The following is a 14,851-nucleotide window of genomic DNA, read 5'->3' on the forward strand; positions in this document are numbered from 1 at the left end:
TTTTTTTTTTTTTACACACCTTGTGTATCTTGATCTTTGATTTATATAACATAACACACAGACCTTGGTTGTAATAATAACTGACGTTTATTTATAAAACCATGAGCCTGTCACAAACTGTAAACGGTTTTGCTAGATAGAACAGCTATACACAAAATCAGCTTACCTTGAAAAAGAAATTCCCCGCACTTCTGTCACCTTTGTGTTACAATGCTTGCGCTTTGCGATTCATTTATTATTACGTTCATCAATTTCAAAATTAATGTAGGCAAACAATGACGGCGGCTGCTTCGATGCCATTTCAGCTCATAGAGAAGAGAAACTTGTGAAGTCTGAATTTGTTATAGAAACTGTCAGTAGCTCTGTTTGTATCCAACAAAATAAAAATAAAAACGTATGCATATGAAAAGAAAGCATGATGATGGAAACTGCAATATATATACACAGCTCTGGAAAAAATTTAATTTTTCTTAAATCAGCATCTCTACATGTATGGCAGCCATTCCATTCCAGTGTCTGTTGAATTCCAATACAGGCACACCTCATTCTACTGAATGAGGTACTGATTAGGGGATCACCTGAACCAAATCTTATTTAATGAGGAAAAGTATAAAAACAACTCCTGTGGTCATCACTATCCTCTTGCAATAGGACCAGCTGGATGGCAAAACAGTGCTAGTAGTACCTCAGAAATAATTGGAATCAACAAATAACTACTGACCATGCCCAAAGAGTTGAAAAGGAAAGTTTTGAGTGAGGAAAAGAAGGGTTCAATTCTGGCTTTACTGGCAGAGGGATACAGTGAGCGTCGGGTTGCTTCCATCCTTAAAATTTCAAAGATGGCGGTTCATAAGAACAAGGTCGAGCAGCACACATTGGGGACAACAAAGCTACAGACCGGCAGAGGGCGAAAACGACTCTCCACTGACCGGGATGACCGCCAACTCATTCGAATGTCACTCAGCAACCGTAGGATGACATCAAGTGACCTACAAAAAGAATGGCAAACAGCAGCTGGGGTGAAGTGCACGGCGCGGACGGTTCGAAACAGGCTCCTAGGGGCAGGGCTGAAGTCGTGCAAAGCTCTAAAAAAGCCCTTCATCAATGAGAAGCAAAGAAGAGCCAGGCTGAGGTTTGCAAAAGACTATAAGGATTGGACCGTAGAGGACTGGAGTAAGGTTCTCTTCTCTGATGAGTCCAATTTTCAGCTTTGCCCAACACCTGGTCGTCTAATGGTTAGACGGAGACCTGGAGAGGTCTACAAGCCACAGTGTCTCGCACCCACTGTGAAATGTAGTGGAGGATCGGTGATGATCTAGGGGTGCTTCAGCAAGGCTGGAATCGGGCAGATTTGTCTTTGTGAAGGACGCATGAATCAAGCCAAGTACAAGGTTGTCCTGGAAGAAAACTTGCTTCCTTCTGCTCTGACAGTGTTCCCCAACTCTGAGGATTGTTTTTTCCAGCAGGACAATGCTCCATGCCACACAGCCAGGTCAATCAAGGTGTGGATGGAGGACCACCAGATCAAGACCCTGTCATGGCCAGCCCAATCTCCAGACCTGAACCCCATTGAAAACCTCTGGAATGTGATCAAGAGGAAACTGGATGGTCACAAGCCATCAAACAAAGCCGAGCTGCTTGAATTTTTGCGCCAGGAGTAGCATAGTCACCCAACGTCAATGTGAAAGACTGGTGGAGAGCATGCCAAGACGCATGAAAGCTGTGATTGAAAATCAGGGTTATTCCACCAGATATTGATTTCTGAACTCTTCCTGAGTTAAAACATTAGTATTGTGTTGTTTAAAAAAGAATATGAACTTATTTTCTTTGCATTATTCGAGGTCTGACAACGCTGCATCTTTTTTGTTATTTTGACCAGTTGTCATTGTGTGCAAATAAATGCTCTAAATGACAATATTTTAATTTGGAATTTGGGAGAAATGTTGTCAGTAGTTTATAGAATAAAACAGAAATGTTCATTTTACCCAAACACATACCTATAAATAGTAAAACCAGAGAAACTGATAATTTTGCAGTGGTCTGTTTTTTTTCCAGAGCTGTGTGTGTGTCTATATATATATAATATAGACACACACACACACACCGCACCAAGTCAAAAAGTTTGAGAGTTTTGCTTTGAATGAAACCAGGTGGACGAATTCTTTGGTCCAAAAAAGTATCTATGCTTTTAACTGTATAAAGTTGTCTATAAACACTTAATATTTCATTATACGATACCTGTACTTATATAAGCTGATAATCATAAGTGAATTGCATTCAAAAATTACATTTTTAAATGGAAATGGAAATATTGTTAATTTCAATGAAATGGCAAGGGGATTTCAAGGAAACATGGATGGAGCAAAGTACAGGTAAATACTAGAGGAAAACCTGTTTCAATCTGTTAAAGACTTAAAACTGGGGTGAAAATTAACCTTTCAGCAGGACAATGATCCAAAGCACAAGGCCAAAGCTACACTGGAGTGGCTTAACAATAAGAAAGTGAAGTCCTTGAGCAGCCCAGTCAAAGTGCTGACTTGAGTCCTATTGGGAATCTGTGGAAAGACTTGAAAACTTCTGTTCATAAGCAATCCCTAAGCAACTTGACAGAGCTTGAGCAAATCTGCCAAGAAGAATGGGCACAAATTGCACCAAGCTGGTGTCAAAAGTTGGTAGAGACTTACCCAAAAAGACTTGCGGCAATAATTGCTGCCAAAGGTGCTTCCACCAAATATTGAATTGACGGGTCTGAATACTTATGCAATCAACATGTTTCAGTTTTTTCTCTTTAGTTTTTGCTGACATTTAATGTAACTTATCTTACCCATAGAAGTCTTCAGTTTGAGCATTCAAGTTTTGAATAAAATATTAAGCTTAAAAAATGTGTATGCATCAAGTTGTAATTTCACAAAATGGGACACCATAGGAAGGGTCTGAATACTTTTGCAAGTGTGTGTGTGTGTATATATAGGGCTGTTTCGATTAACTAATTAATTGCACCGATTTAATCAGCTAAAGAGTTAATCGCAGATAAAACATTGTGTGTGTGTGTGTGTGTGTGTGTCTATATATATATATATATATATATATATATATATATATATATATATATATATATATATATATATATATATATATATGCACGCACATGTGTTATCTGCGATTAACTCTCGTTTACCTGGCCAGTGTGTGTGCATTGAGAGTGCTGTGCTTACCTGGCTCAGTGTGAGTTTGTGCACTGGGAGGGCTGTGCTTACCTGGCACACTGCTGTTTTTGCAGATTGAGTTAGCGATTCTTCGATTCCCCTACGAGTCCTGGGGGACCCCATTCCAGCAGCTGAAGCAAGTGGTGGAAGAGCCTTCCCCGCAGCTCCCAGCGGACCGCTTTTCCAAGGACTTTGTGGATTTCACTGCTCAGTGGTGAGTCTTGGGAATGTATTATTTATCCTACTGTCAGGCTTCCTCAAAAATAACAGCTTGAAATCCTCTAAAAAAAAAAAAAAACAAACATACTGATTAATACTCAGCCATGTCGTTTCAAAACACAAACTTTTACTGGCTTAGTTGTTAAGTACCCAACTGTAGGGGTAATATTTCTTTTCTTCGAGAAAAATTGAATCTGACATGTACTTTAAAAGATACATTTATACAGAAGAGCAAGAGTGGTATTTTACAAGAAATACAATAATTTCACCTGTTCTTTCTTTTTTTAGTTTAAAAAAGAATTCCATAGAAAGAATGAACTACCTTGAGCTTATGGTAAGTTTATTTTCATGTTACAGCTGTGTAGTATGTCCTAGGGATAGAGTTTAATATTTGAGGCAAAAATGGTCGAATTAGTTGCCACTTTGAAAAAATATGAATAAGTCATGTATTTGATAATAGCTGGTGTTCTGTTTGGGAAAGTTCTATTTTGAAACTGCTATGAATTTAGTTTTTTAATGTTCTAAAGTGTCTCGTGTTATGGATTGCAATCACTTCACAATCACGTGTAATTAGTCGAGTGTCTGTAGAAAGGTGACCTCAGAAACTGGTAATTGGTGGACTATTCGGTGTGACCCCTAGTGTATAATTGTGGTCTGTGAGTTCTCAATCTGTGCTGAAGACCAGCCTGGACTAACCTGTCTTTCCCTGTGCAGGAGCACCCCTTCTTCAAACTACACGACACCAAGGAAACAGACATAGCCTCCTTTGTGAAAGAGATCTTAGCTGAAGACCAGAATTGACCTCTCCTCTCCTGCTGTCTTTTGCAATCTCCAGATCATCATGAATGGAATAGATTGTTTCAGTGGGGTCTTATGGTGGTTTGAGCCTAATAATTTGCAATATTGTAAAGTTACTTTTTATGTGTATTATAAAGAAATAAAATCTATTCAAATGTCAAGCTTAACCACCATGGGGGTTTTTATTTAACTGCCCTTGTGTCAAGTTTGTGCACAGTATAAAATGAAACAAATAGTACAGTATTTAATTCATTTTTGGTGTTTTTGTTTTTATCTATAACTATTATTTTGTATTATAATTTGTGTACCCATATTTCAATACTGCAAACCACCATAAGCATTGAACCAGTCTTTGCTACTGTCATATCTGCACTGTAAATATTGCAGTGATGACTTCTTTCCTGTCAATAACCAGTCAGCTGCTTCCCCAATTGACTTGCGTGCCTTCAGCCAGTAACATGCTTAGACCCAAAGACACTGGTGGGGTCAAATGAACATGCATGTGAAGCAGTAACAGAAGGCAAGGCAAACAAACAAATAACTTTATTTAACCTAGTGTAGCACCAGATGTCTGCTTTAAAAGAAAATACATGTTTGATAAAATATGTATTTCTTAAGAACTGCACATTTGAGACTGCGTAGCTAATGGAAGTGCAAAATGGGTGCGCTTTAGTGAATGAATGTGTCGGTTACAGTTACTTTAATACGGTTACGATTACTTTAATACCAAAAATTTTTTGTTCAGAAATCACGTAGCTTTCCTTTGACATTGTCACGTTTCAGCAGCTTTAATGTCTGTGTTCTTACTTTGTTAACACAAGAGGTCAAATGTTTTGGTTCACATTCAGCTTTCCAACGCAATTGGCAATTAAGTGTTTCGAAAGTTCTAACTTTAATAATAAATAAATAAATAAATAAAATAATATTTTTTAAAATGCAAGAGTAACAGTTTATATGAAAGGCAATTCACTCCCAAGAAAACTCTCCCACGGGAGTGGCGTTTCTCAGGGGGGTTGTGCAGCAGCAGAACCCCTCAGTGGTGATGGTAACTGCAATGTGGTTTTCCTGCAGCCCGTTTTATTGCTGCTGTCATGGTGTGGGCTTGTATTTTTACTACTGCTTTGCTTTGTGTGCTTCTTTTGACAGGCTAGCTATTATAAAGTATAGAGTATGGTCCCCATGTACTGTATTATAGCTTGACTGTATTAAAGGGAGCCTTGATACATGATGGTGATTTACTTTTGTGTATTAATTGTTTCACATGATAAATAAAAGGTGTTCTAAGCTTCCCAATGTCACACAAATGCACTTGACACTTTTTTTTTTTTTGCATAAAGGCTTTCAAGTATAGCTGCAATCAACTCCCTTTTAAGCTTTTAATATTTACCTTTGGATTCCATAATGAGCCAATAATGTAACGCTCCAATTTCTAAACTTCAGTGTTCCTCTAAAGGAAATTACCGATTTGGTGAGACTGTGTGGGATTACAATGTGTGATATATCCTGCAACTCTCAAGGTTCGTTGCCCCTTTAAAAACGTAGACCCGGACACGGAAATTGAATTTTGCTCCGCTTACGCGCACTTTTTAGTAAACACAAAACACAAATAAACAAAACCGAAACAAAACCTAACTCCATTTTGGAGCTCTGACTATACATTAACAGATCCCTGACTAACACGCAGGTCGGCTAAGCCGTTTACCTGACATAAAACTGCACCAAACAAACCACACCGGTTTAACACAGCACGTACTTTACTTTGACTGCTCGGGAGCAGAGCACACTTTCTGCCTCCTTCTACTCAGCAGCCCCGAGTATACTGGCTGCTGACTGTTTAAACCCTGCACCTGGTCCTAATTTGAAATGTTCCCCAGGTGCAGGTGATAATTATACAATAAAAACAAACAAATGTGCATTCGCCCCTGGTTTTTTTTTTTGTTTTGTTTTTGTTTTTTTCTAGCAGGGAGGAAATTAACCCTCTCCCTGCTCACAAATTATACTTTTAAAGTACTTCAAATCAGGAAGTATATATTAAATCTTCAGTTTATAATTATGATTGTATTGTTTGGTGTGAATATCTTGACCTTTCTATGAGATTTAAGTAGATAAAATCAAAATGCCTTACTAACTGTGAAGTCTGTTCATTGACTCAAGTATTTCTTTAGCCCTAGCCTGCTGTTAGTACTTATACTAGTTAGTACTGCTGTACTGAGATGAGTCACCTCACAGAAGCGCTCCCGGTTAACACCTTTAATAAACAATGAAATACTAGGGGTGTCGCAATACAATATGCATTTCTAGTAGCTACCATAGTTCAGGGGGCATGCAGCAGGGGGCTTCCAATTTTTTGTCAATTAGTACCTATTCTCTATTTAAGCCCTGATCGCTTGCACCTTCAATGTCTAGTGTTTCGTTTTCCTCCTCCCCTCCTCCACCTTCTCATACATGCCTTCACATCGATCGTCTCTGGGGGGCAAGTGAATCTCACTTCCCCGACCTCAGGGCTAGGCATCAGCCTCCCTTTACCTTCAGGGGGGTTCTCACTATATGAGTCAGAGCGGACCCCTGGCCACACTGTTCTTTCGCAGCTCCTGCGCTTATCTTGCCTCACTCAAGGCTCTGTTCCATACTCTGCCTCAATTCGGGACTTGGCTTCGTGCTCAAGTCTTATACTAACCTCTATGCCTTGTTCTTATTTCAGGTCCCAGGCAGCATGCAGTCCTTGCTAATTGGGGATTTAACGAGCGCCCCTTTACATAAGTCTCAGATGCTGGGTACCTCTCCCTCTCTATCTCCTTTCGGTCTTCCGGGACCATCTTCCTCCCGAAGGGTGGCTCCCCGAGTCATAACCCTCATATGTGTTTTCGGTTGCTTGGTCCTTTGTCCCTGGGTCGGCATCGCCACCCTCAGTCAGTGACCACTTTCCGTATCCTGTCTTCGGTTGCTGGGTCCTTCGCCCCTGGGTTGTGTCGACAAAGCCGCCCTCAGTCAGTGCCAACATTCTATCCTTGCTTCCATGTCCAGCTTCGCTGGTCTGCTACTAGAGTGGTCCTCGCATGCTCTTCAATCCTAGGTCCAGTCCTTTCTAGCCGGCACTGTCCAACTTACCGCTTCCTTCTGCTTCTTCTGCCCTATCCTTACACCCCAAGCTCACGCCCCGTGAAATATTGTCTATGTTACGATACATGTGATAGTCCTGATGGGGTCCTTGCATGATGCATAATAGAATCATTTAATGATGGACCATTATGTTAAAAAACTAAAATGAAATGAGTTAGGGAGAGTATGTATTTATACTAACTATAAAACACACTTAAGCTTCATTCAAGAACCACTTGGTGAACTACAATGAGCTATCTTGTGCATTTGGCCTTGTATCTTAATACAAATGCTAGATACCTCTACTACGATACAAAAAACTATGTAAAATATCACCCCTAGTAAATACATGTTGTTTGAAGCATATCAGCAAGCAACTTGAGACCCATAAAACATACGAAATGACTGCATCCAATATATAACTATAAACCAGAAACTAAACACTACATCAGAACCTGTGCTGCTAAGAAAAAGGCTAGTTTTGTAGCAGCATTATTTTATGTAATATTGTCTACAGTATGTAAACTGACAATAGTGGTACCAGATTAAAGATACATTTGAATGAAATTGAGCCTTAAAGACATGGACCTTAACAAACAGAAAGTACAGACTGACATAAAGAGAATGGCACCCATTGAGGGTTAGGATTATGGTTACAGTTAGTTGCTCAATGCTACCTAGTTTCTGTACACATTTCAGGGATCCAGCTGCTAACTCCAAAACTTCATTTGGCACAACATGTATTTCCATTATTGTTATAGTTGTTATTTTAAGAGTCTGTAGAGTGGAATAATACCCCTGCATATAGAGATTTAGGAACCAATTCACACTTGGTTTTGGCAGTTTTTTAAAAATTGAGTGCGGTTTGGTTCAAATGTGATGGTGCTGCAAATTAATCTGCTTAATCAAACCCAACTGGAACTGAGTAACTTGGTTATATATGCTCTGGGCTATAAATATGACAGAAGAATGAAGTTATCCACGTTTTGTAGAACCTTGGCATATTTCGGGGAACTGGAGCTGGGGCTCCTCCCTTGTTATCATTCTGAAATACCTGTCAGTCACCCTATTTAAACTGTAGCCAGCTCCCTAATTCTTGTCTTGTTTTTCAGTTTCCTCCATCTTGTCTTCCCCCTTTTCACTTTGTTGCGTCACCTCTGCAACTGTCCCCTGTGGGGGCAAGTGAAGCTCACTTCCCAACCTTAGAGGCTGACAATGTTGTCTTGACCTCCAAGAGGAAGGTTCCCTCTGGCCAGTCGGACCCCTGGCCCAAAACTTTAACTACATCTTGTTTAAATCGGAGGGGTTGCTCGCTTCCCGGCCTTGGTGGTCTATCAGTTTGGCCTTACATCAGCAAGGGCGGTTGTCCAAGTAGTCAAGGGGAAACCCCTATTCTGTTGCTGAAGTTACAAGAACTTAGTCTTTATTCTAGCGGTCCCTTTACACAGGCCTGGCTGTTACTTTGTGAAATAGAACATTAGAACTGTCTGTTTGCTAGCCTGAGCACGAGACTTTAAGGGTGATTTACAAAGCGTTTTATTATTTTTACAAAAGGTAGGAAACCCTTTCAAGTTACACAATGAAAATAAAATTGAAAAAGCCTTGTATGATTATCCTGTTATTTCCATTTGTGTAACTTTGTTTCTCATTTTGAGAAAAATAAGTAAGATACCTTTACTTGTAGAACTTGTGCAACATAATTCAGTCCTTTCCTTTTAAGGTCCCAAGACATACAATGGATGTATGACTTTAAGAATTATATGCATGCACACTGATAAATGTGTTTTTTTCATATATAGATATATATAAAAACAACCGACGCATATATATATATATATATATATATATATATATATATATATATATATATATATAGAGTCCATTAATTTGTTTTGTGTACCCCAAACTTATAAAAGTTTGACACAGTAAAAGTGTAAAGCATAGGCAATCATTGAAAAGCATAGAGAGGTATGTTTTTTTCAAACAAAGATGTTTATTGCTGTGGAAAACTGTATGTATCAACTGGTCCAGGACCTCAGAAACATACTGGTGAATTTTATTAAAGGTTACAAGTGCCTTCCCCCAGCCTGCATGTGATGGACTTTTAAACCTTGAATGGACATGCTTTTCTGATGAAGCTGTATTTCTGTAAATGCATGCGAGTGGTAGGGTATACTATTGGTAGTGGCTGTAGTATAAACACATTTTACAAATATACAAAAAAAATATTTAAAATGTTGAACATAAAATAAAAAGCAATTGGTTTTATTTGTGTTGTGTTATTTATTTTCCGCACAACGCTAGACTAATAAAATGAGCTAATTGAAATACTTTCATATTCATTTTGAGTAATGAAAGCTTTGCGGTTGAATAAGGTTTAATTTAGGTTTCACCTAGTTTCTGTTTTTTTTGTCAATGTGTTCTCAATGAAAAGCTTGCTGTCTTAAAATGGGAAGTGACCTTGTTTATCTGGTAAACAACAGAGAGGATTCAGTGCCTGGGTAAAAAAGGCATTTGATCCTTTTGATCTCTTGTCCCAGGGTAAAATGGCACAGGTATTACTACCACATAGCATAGTGACTGAAATCGATCAACTAGCCACAAGGTGTCTCTGTTGCCAAGTGTGTGGTCTAGTCTTATTTAGGTGACAAACTTATAAGGCAAATATAAGGCAGTCCAGTTGTTGCTGTGCAATGCAAAAGAGGCCTACTACACTGGGTTGACTTGATTCACAGCCAGAGTAATCAAGAGACCCAGAGTATGCCAGGAGAACACGCCCCGCACCAGGGCATTGCCAGGAGAACACGCCCCGCACCAGGGCAATGCCAGGAGAACATGCCACACACCAGGGCAATGCCAGGAGAACACGCCCTCACCAGGGCAATGCCAGGAGAACACACCCTGCACCAGGGCAATGCCAAATCCAAATCAGGTATGCTGGTCCTAATACAGTGGCCAGGCAGTGCATACTGTGTAACTAAACTGCTTTTAACCTAATGGGTAAAACTATAAAAGACGCATGTATTCCCTTAAAATGGTATCAGCATAACAACAAAAACGAATTTTTAATACTGCTTTTTGATATATGATTTATAACCAGGCCTGTATTCATTTAAAAAAAAAGGATTCAAATGAGGCATTCTGGCATTTTGCACAATTTAAGTATGTGCTAAACTAGTAGTGGTCTGCTTGTAGTGTCTGACAAAGTACTCCATTAGTGAAATGAAGGAAGGTTAACATTCATATATGATCAATAGTTTAAATATTGTCTACAGAGCTTATCCTTTATATTTCATTTTTTTTATCTTTTGACACTGAAGCTACTCATAAATAAGTTAGTATCCCTGAATTTAGTTGCATATTATCTCTTGTTGCATACGATAATGGGTAACTTGACGACCTATTATGTATTTAGCTGCTGCTTTACCCAAGGTGATGTTTAAATAGTAAATAAATGCTAAATACAACTTGATCTCCCCACTCTACAGAAACATGCTCTGCATTTGTGTCTTGGTTACCCTCGCAACCCAATCTATTTATTAATTATTGATTATTACTGATTTATTGCTCAAGATATTTAAACACACAGATGCTAACATTTGTAATGCTGGATTTATACAACACACAGGGAATTGAGGTTTAGGGTATTTGAATATGAAAGGAAAGAAACAATACGAAATAAGATGTATATGGTATAAAGAGAGCATGTAGCTGAAACTGCTTCTGAACAAAATAAATCTATACTGTACTGTTAATACCAACATTTTAAATATGGCCGAGAACCGCAAGACACATGTTGTAAAATGTGAAATGTTTGCAAGCATGACATTTTAAAAACAAATGTAATTCTCTCAAACGTTAACGAAATCTTGCCCTTACTCTGTGCAGTACAATAGCTGTTAACTCTTGATGGCAGCAAATACACAAGAACAAGGGAGAACATTGCAGAGCCGTACAAAGTTTCTGTGTAATTTGTATTGTTCTCTGGATCTACAGTGTAACATGTACATGTTTAAATGTAACACACTGGTGTTTTTCCATTACTTCTGTTTATACTGTATGTAACAGGCCCGTTAAATAAAATATATTCAGTTATTATAAAGAAAATTTTCACCTAAGACACCACATAACAACACACATTTTTGTAAGGATTCTTTTTGACAAGTTTTTCCCTTGAAGATCTGAATGCTGGGTTAAAAAAAAAAAATGTCTGCTGCGTGTATTAAATACTTTTGAGAGCTTTGTGGACGACAAATGCACTGTATTTATTTTTAAATGGATTACAGTACCGTACGAGATATGTAAAAATAATCTGAAACAAAAACACATTGAAAAACGGCAAGTTATCAAAGGCGGGGTTTACATGCAAGTTTTAATCGCGCTACTATAGTGCATTCTTGACGTGTCACGCACAAATGACGCATGATTGTGCTCGTTTCAAAAATACACGGCAAAAAAGTGTGCGACTTAAGTGTCATTACACCTTGGTAAAGTATGATAAAGTGCGCGCACATTGGCCTAATTAGTCTCACAACAACAAACTCGACAGTCGTTCACGATAGACTTTCATGAAATACCACGACACCTCCTCCACTTCCCCTATATAAAAGAACGCTCTTCTTTGGAAACCCTGTTGTCGTCCTCTGTAGCGTAACATTTTCCTTATCCCAATCTTACCAATACAAATAATTTAAATACCATACATTATTATCAATCTGCTTCTCCTGGTGAGGGTCGCTGCTAAATTATATATAAATTGTACATAGAGATTTTGATTTATACCAATACAATGATGTCAGCAGTTTATAACCTTAATTATTCATTTCAGTGTGTTATGAATAGGGCTGGGATTTAGTCACGGTGGTTGCGGGTGTCACAGATTCCGTGACTATTGCTAGTGTCCTTGATTTTTGCTGATGTGCTAGACTTGCTGGATGTTTGTACATTGTGTTCAACATGTATGTGATTTTATTGGAAAGTGTTTCTCATAAATATTAAATTTCACATTTAAAAACAACACATTTATTGTTTATTAATTCTAATAAATAATTACATATTTTGAACTAGCTCCAACACCGTACTTGCTGTCATTTTTAATTTTTTTGGAGAAGAAAAAAAAAAAATTGAATCAAATTAAGCTCTTCGATTAAATACTTCTTGAAAGTTATGTTAACAGTTCAGAAAGTCAGTGTGTGTGTGTGCACTACAGCATTCGCTGCGGGACATACATTGAACACTTTCCTCTTTTTAATTTAAATTATTGTTCCACTTGTGTTTTCATTGTTGTACGGTTGCACTTAATTTAATGTACTTGTCTCCTGTCAGCCCCACACCCTCTTTGTGTGATCCTCATGTGTATTTCTCCTCCCCAGTGTGTTTGCCATCTGTAGCAGCTGTAGCAGCTGTCTTTACAATCTGCAGCTGCCACATTGTTTCCCTTCTAGGTCAATACTTTCTTGCAACCGATGTCTTGCCTTCTTCCAGACTGACTGACTTCCCAACCCTGGGAAAGAACTGTCAAGCCAGCCTGTCCAGAGGACCCTACTTTCGCTGCTTAGCACGCTCACAGGTCGGGAGGGAGATTTACAACCAAGGTTCATTATATTTCTGTCACAGTCTTACACATTTTTTTAATTGTCAGTCTATTTAACCCTTTGCGGTCCTATTTTCCCTTTCCAGCCCGATGTCAGACCATGTCCGACATCATCAAAAAGACGTCGCATTATTGAGGAGTTAGGTGATAAAACGAATGATCAGGAGAGGATTTATCGGTACGCACATCTATAATGAGGTATGTGAAAAATACGCGACCAAAGGGTGGGGCTTGGCTGGAGATACAGTATTGAGTGTCCTTTTGCGATTCAATGCCTTTTAAACCTGTTTTACTCTGAAAAAAATAAATAAATAAACAGCTCGTGTGAAAATAAATTTAACCTGACGTGCCTGACAAGCGCCGAATAAATGGACTGCAAAGGGTTAACGAAAGATGTTAAATGTTTATACACAAACAAAATAGAAATACTGTATATAATTCATATTAGTACTGTAATTGGTAAAATGTACCGGTAAGTACGTTTTCTTAAAAGGAAAAATGAAACTTCAAAGTTTGCTCGCTCATTAGGGGTCACAAATTTCAAGTATCTGGCACATCATATATTATATCTTTTTAATTCTTGCGACTAGAGGTAAGAAGTATGCTCTGTGGTTGCAAATACATCGCATTTTGCTGTGGAAGATAGCGTTTTTGCACTTGCCTCCATGGTTGTTTTGACTGCCAGTATGTAGCATGCTAGGGTCACGTGACTGCAACCTCTCCTTGGATTGTTTACATCACGTGGGTCTGTTCGTTGTCTTCAGCATTATTTAAATACTGAGGACAAAGTAGAATGTACAGATCGGTACTAAACAATACATTTTTAATAAGATAGTGGACATTGTTTAAGCAACTAATGTATTTCAAAGAAAATATTATAGGAAGGTTAGTGTTTCTTATGCGTTTCACTTAAAAAATGGATGTTAGGTCATCCGGGTTTGTTAATTCCTGCAACCCGGACACAGATGCCAATTCCCGGACTGTCCGGTCAAACCTGGACAGGTGGCAACCCTAACTCAGGGAGACGGTGCTGAATTCTTAAAATGCTCTGCAACCCCTGTAAACAACAACACACATTCTCCCCGCTCATTCACTCACTCCCCGTTCCCCTTAAAATACATACAACATATAAAAAAGACGAGACAAACTGAACAAACAAGTCCTGCAACAAAGCAATTGTCCGGGTCGTTACAATATATTTTTTAATTTGAAAGTAAAAATATATGAAAGCATGACAATCTTTATGTAAACAAATCTTCACTAATATGCAATTGAACAAGAACTATTGAATATTTATTTTCATTTCATACAGTATTAAATGGCAGTGTTTATATGTTAGTGAATAAATATTGACATAAATAAAGAAATACATGTCTATATTCATTTATGTATTAATTTATTTAAATATTTATATTAATATATTTATTTAGTTATGTTTTACTTTTACCAAATATATAGGCTATCCTTCAGCATATAACTAATTCTCAGAAATTAAGGTTTCTTTTTGTCCAGTGGGGATCACAAATAACATTACTCTCATCAACCAGTATTGAGTGAGGAAACCATACTTCCTTGAGCCAGTAGGGACCACAATGAGCATTACACTAACAGGAAACCAAATATTTTCAGAGCTCAAGATCAGAACCTCAGAATGATGATGATGAATGATGACTCGAAAAATCTAAAAATAAAAATAAAAATCGTCCTGACAATTCTCAGCTGGCTTATTTCATCTTTCAAAATAGCGTTTCTCTCAACTAATCACATGTAGCATTGACAGTAACATGACATGTTACAAAACTGAATGTGATATAAATAAAAAATATTTATATAAATAAATATTTTTTTGCAGGCAAATGTTCCATTTTAAAACAGAAATCAATAATTTAATATAACATCACAATAAGTGCATTCCCTAGTATATTTCCATGTTGAC

The 14,851-nt window shown here is 38.0% G+C and overlaps 1 protein-coding gene across 3 annotated transcripts in view; it reads left to right on the forward strand.

Moving 5' to 3' along the window:
* LOC121300746 (dual specificity mitogen-activated protein kinase kinase 3-like) overlaps nucleotides 1-5,511 on the forward strand; it is a 60,484-nt gene extending 54,973 nt beyond the window's left edge. For all 3 annotated transcript variants that reach the window (XM_041229522.1, XM_041229523.1, XM_041229521.1), the window contains exons 10-12: nucleotides 3,281-3,420; nucleotides 3,714-3,759; nucleotides 4,140-5,511. In XM_041229522.1, the coding sequence (XP_041085456.1) occupies nucleotides 3,281-3,420; nucleotides 3,714-3,759; nucleotides 4,140-4,226 (273 nt within the window). In that variant the 3' untranslated portion in view covers nucleotides 4,227-5,511. The remainder of the gene's footprint in view (nucleotides 1-3,280; nucleotides 3,421-3,713; nucleotides 3,760-4,139) is intronic.
* The last annotated feature ends 9,340 nt before the right edge of the window (nucleotides 5,512-14,851 follow it).

Source organism: Polyodon spathula, chromosome 26, assembly GCF_017654505.1.
Source record: "Polyodon spathula isolate WHYD16114869_AA chromosome 26, ASM1765450v1, whole genome shotgun sequence".
NCBI lineage: Eukaryota > Metazoa > Chordata > Actinopteri > Acipenseriformes > Polyodontidae > Polyodon > Polyodon spathula.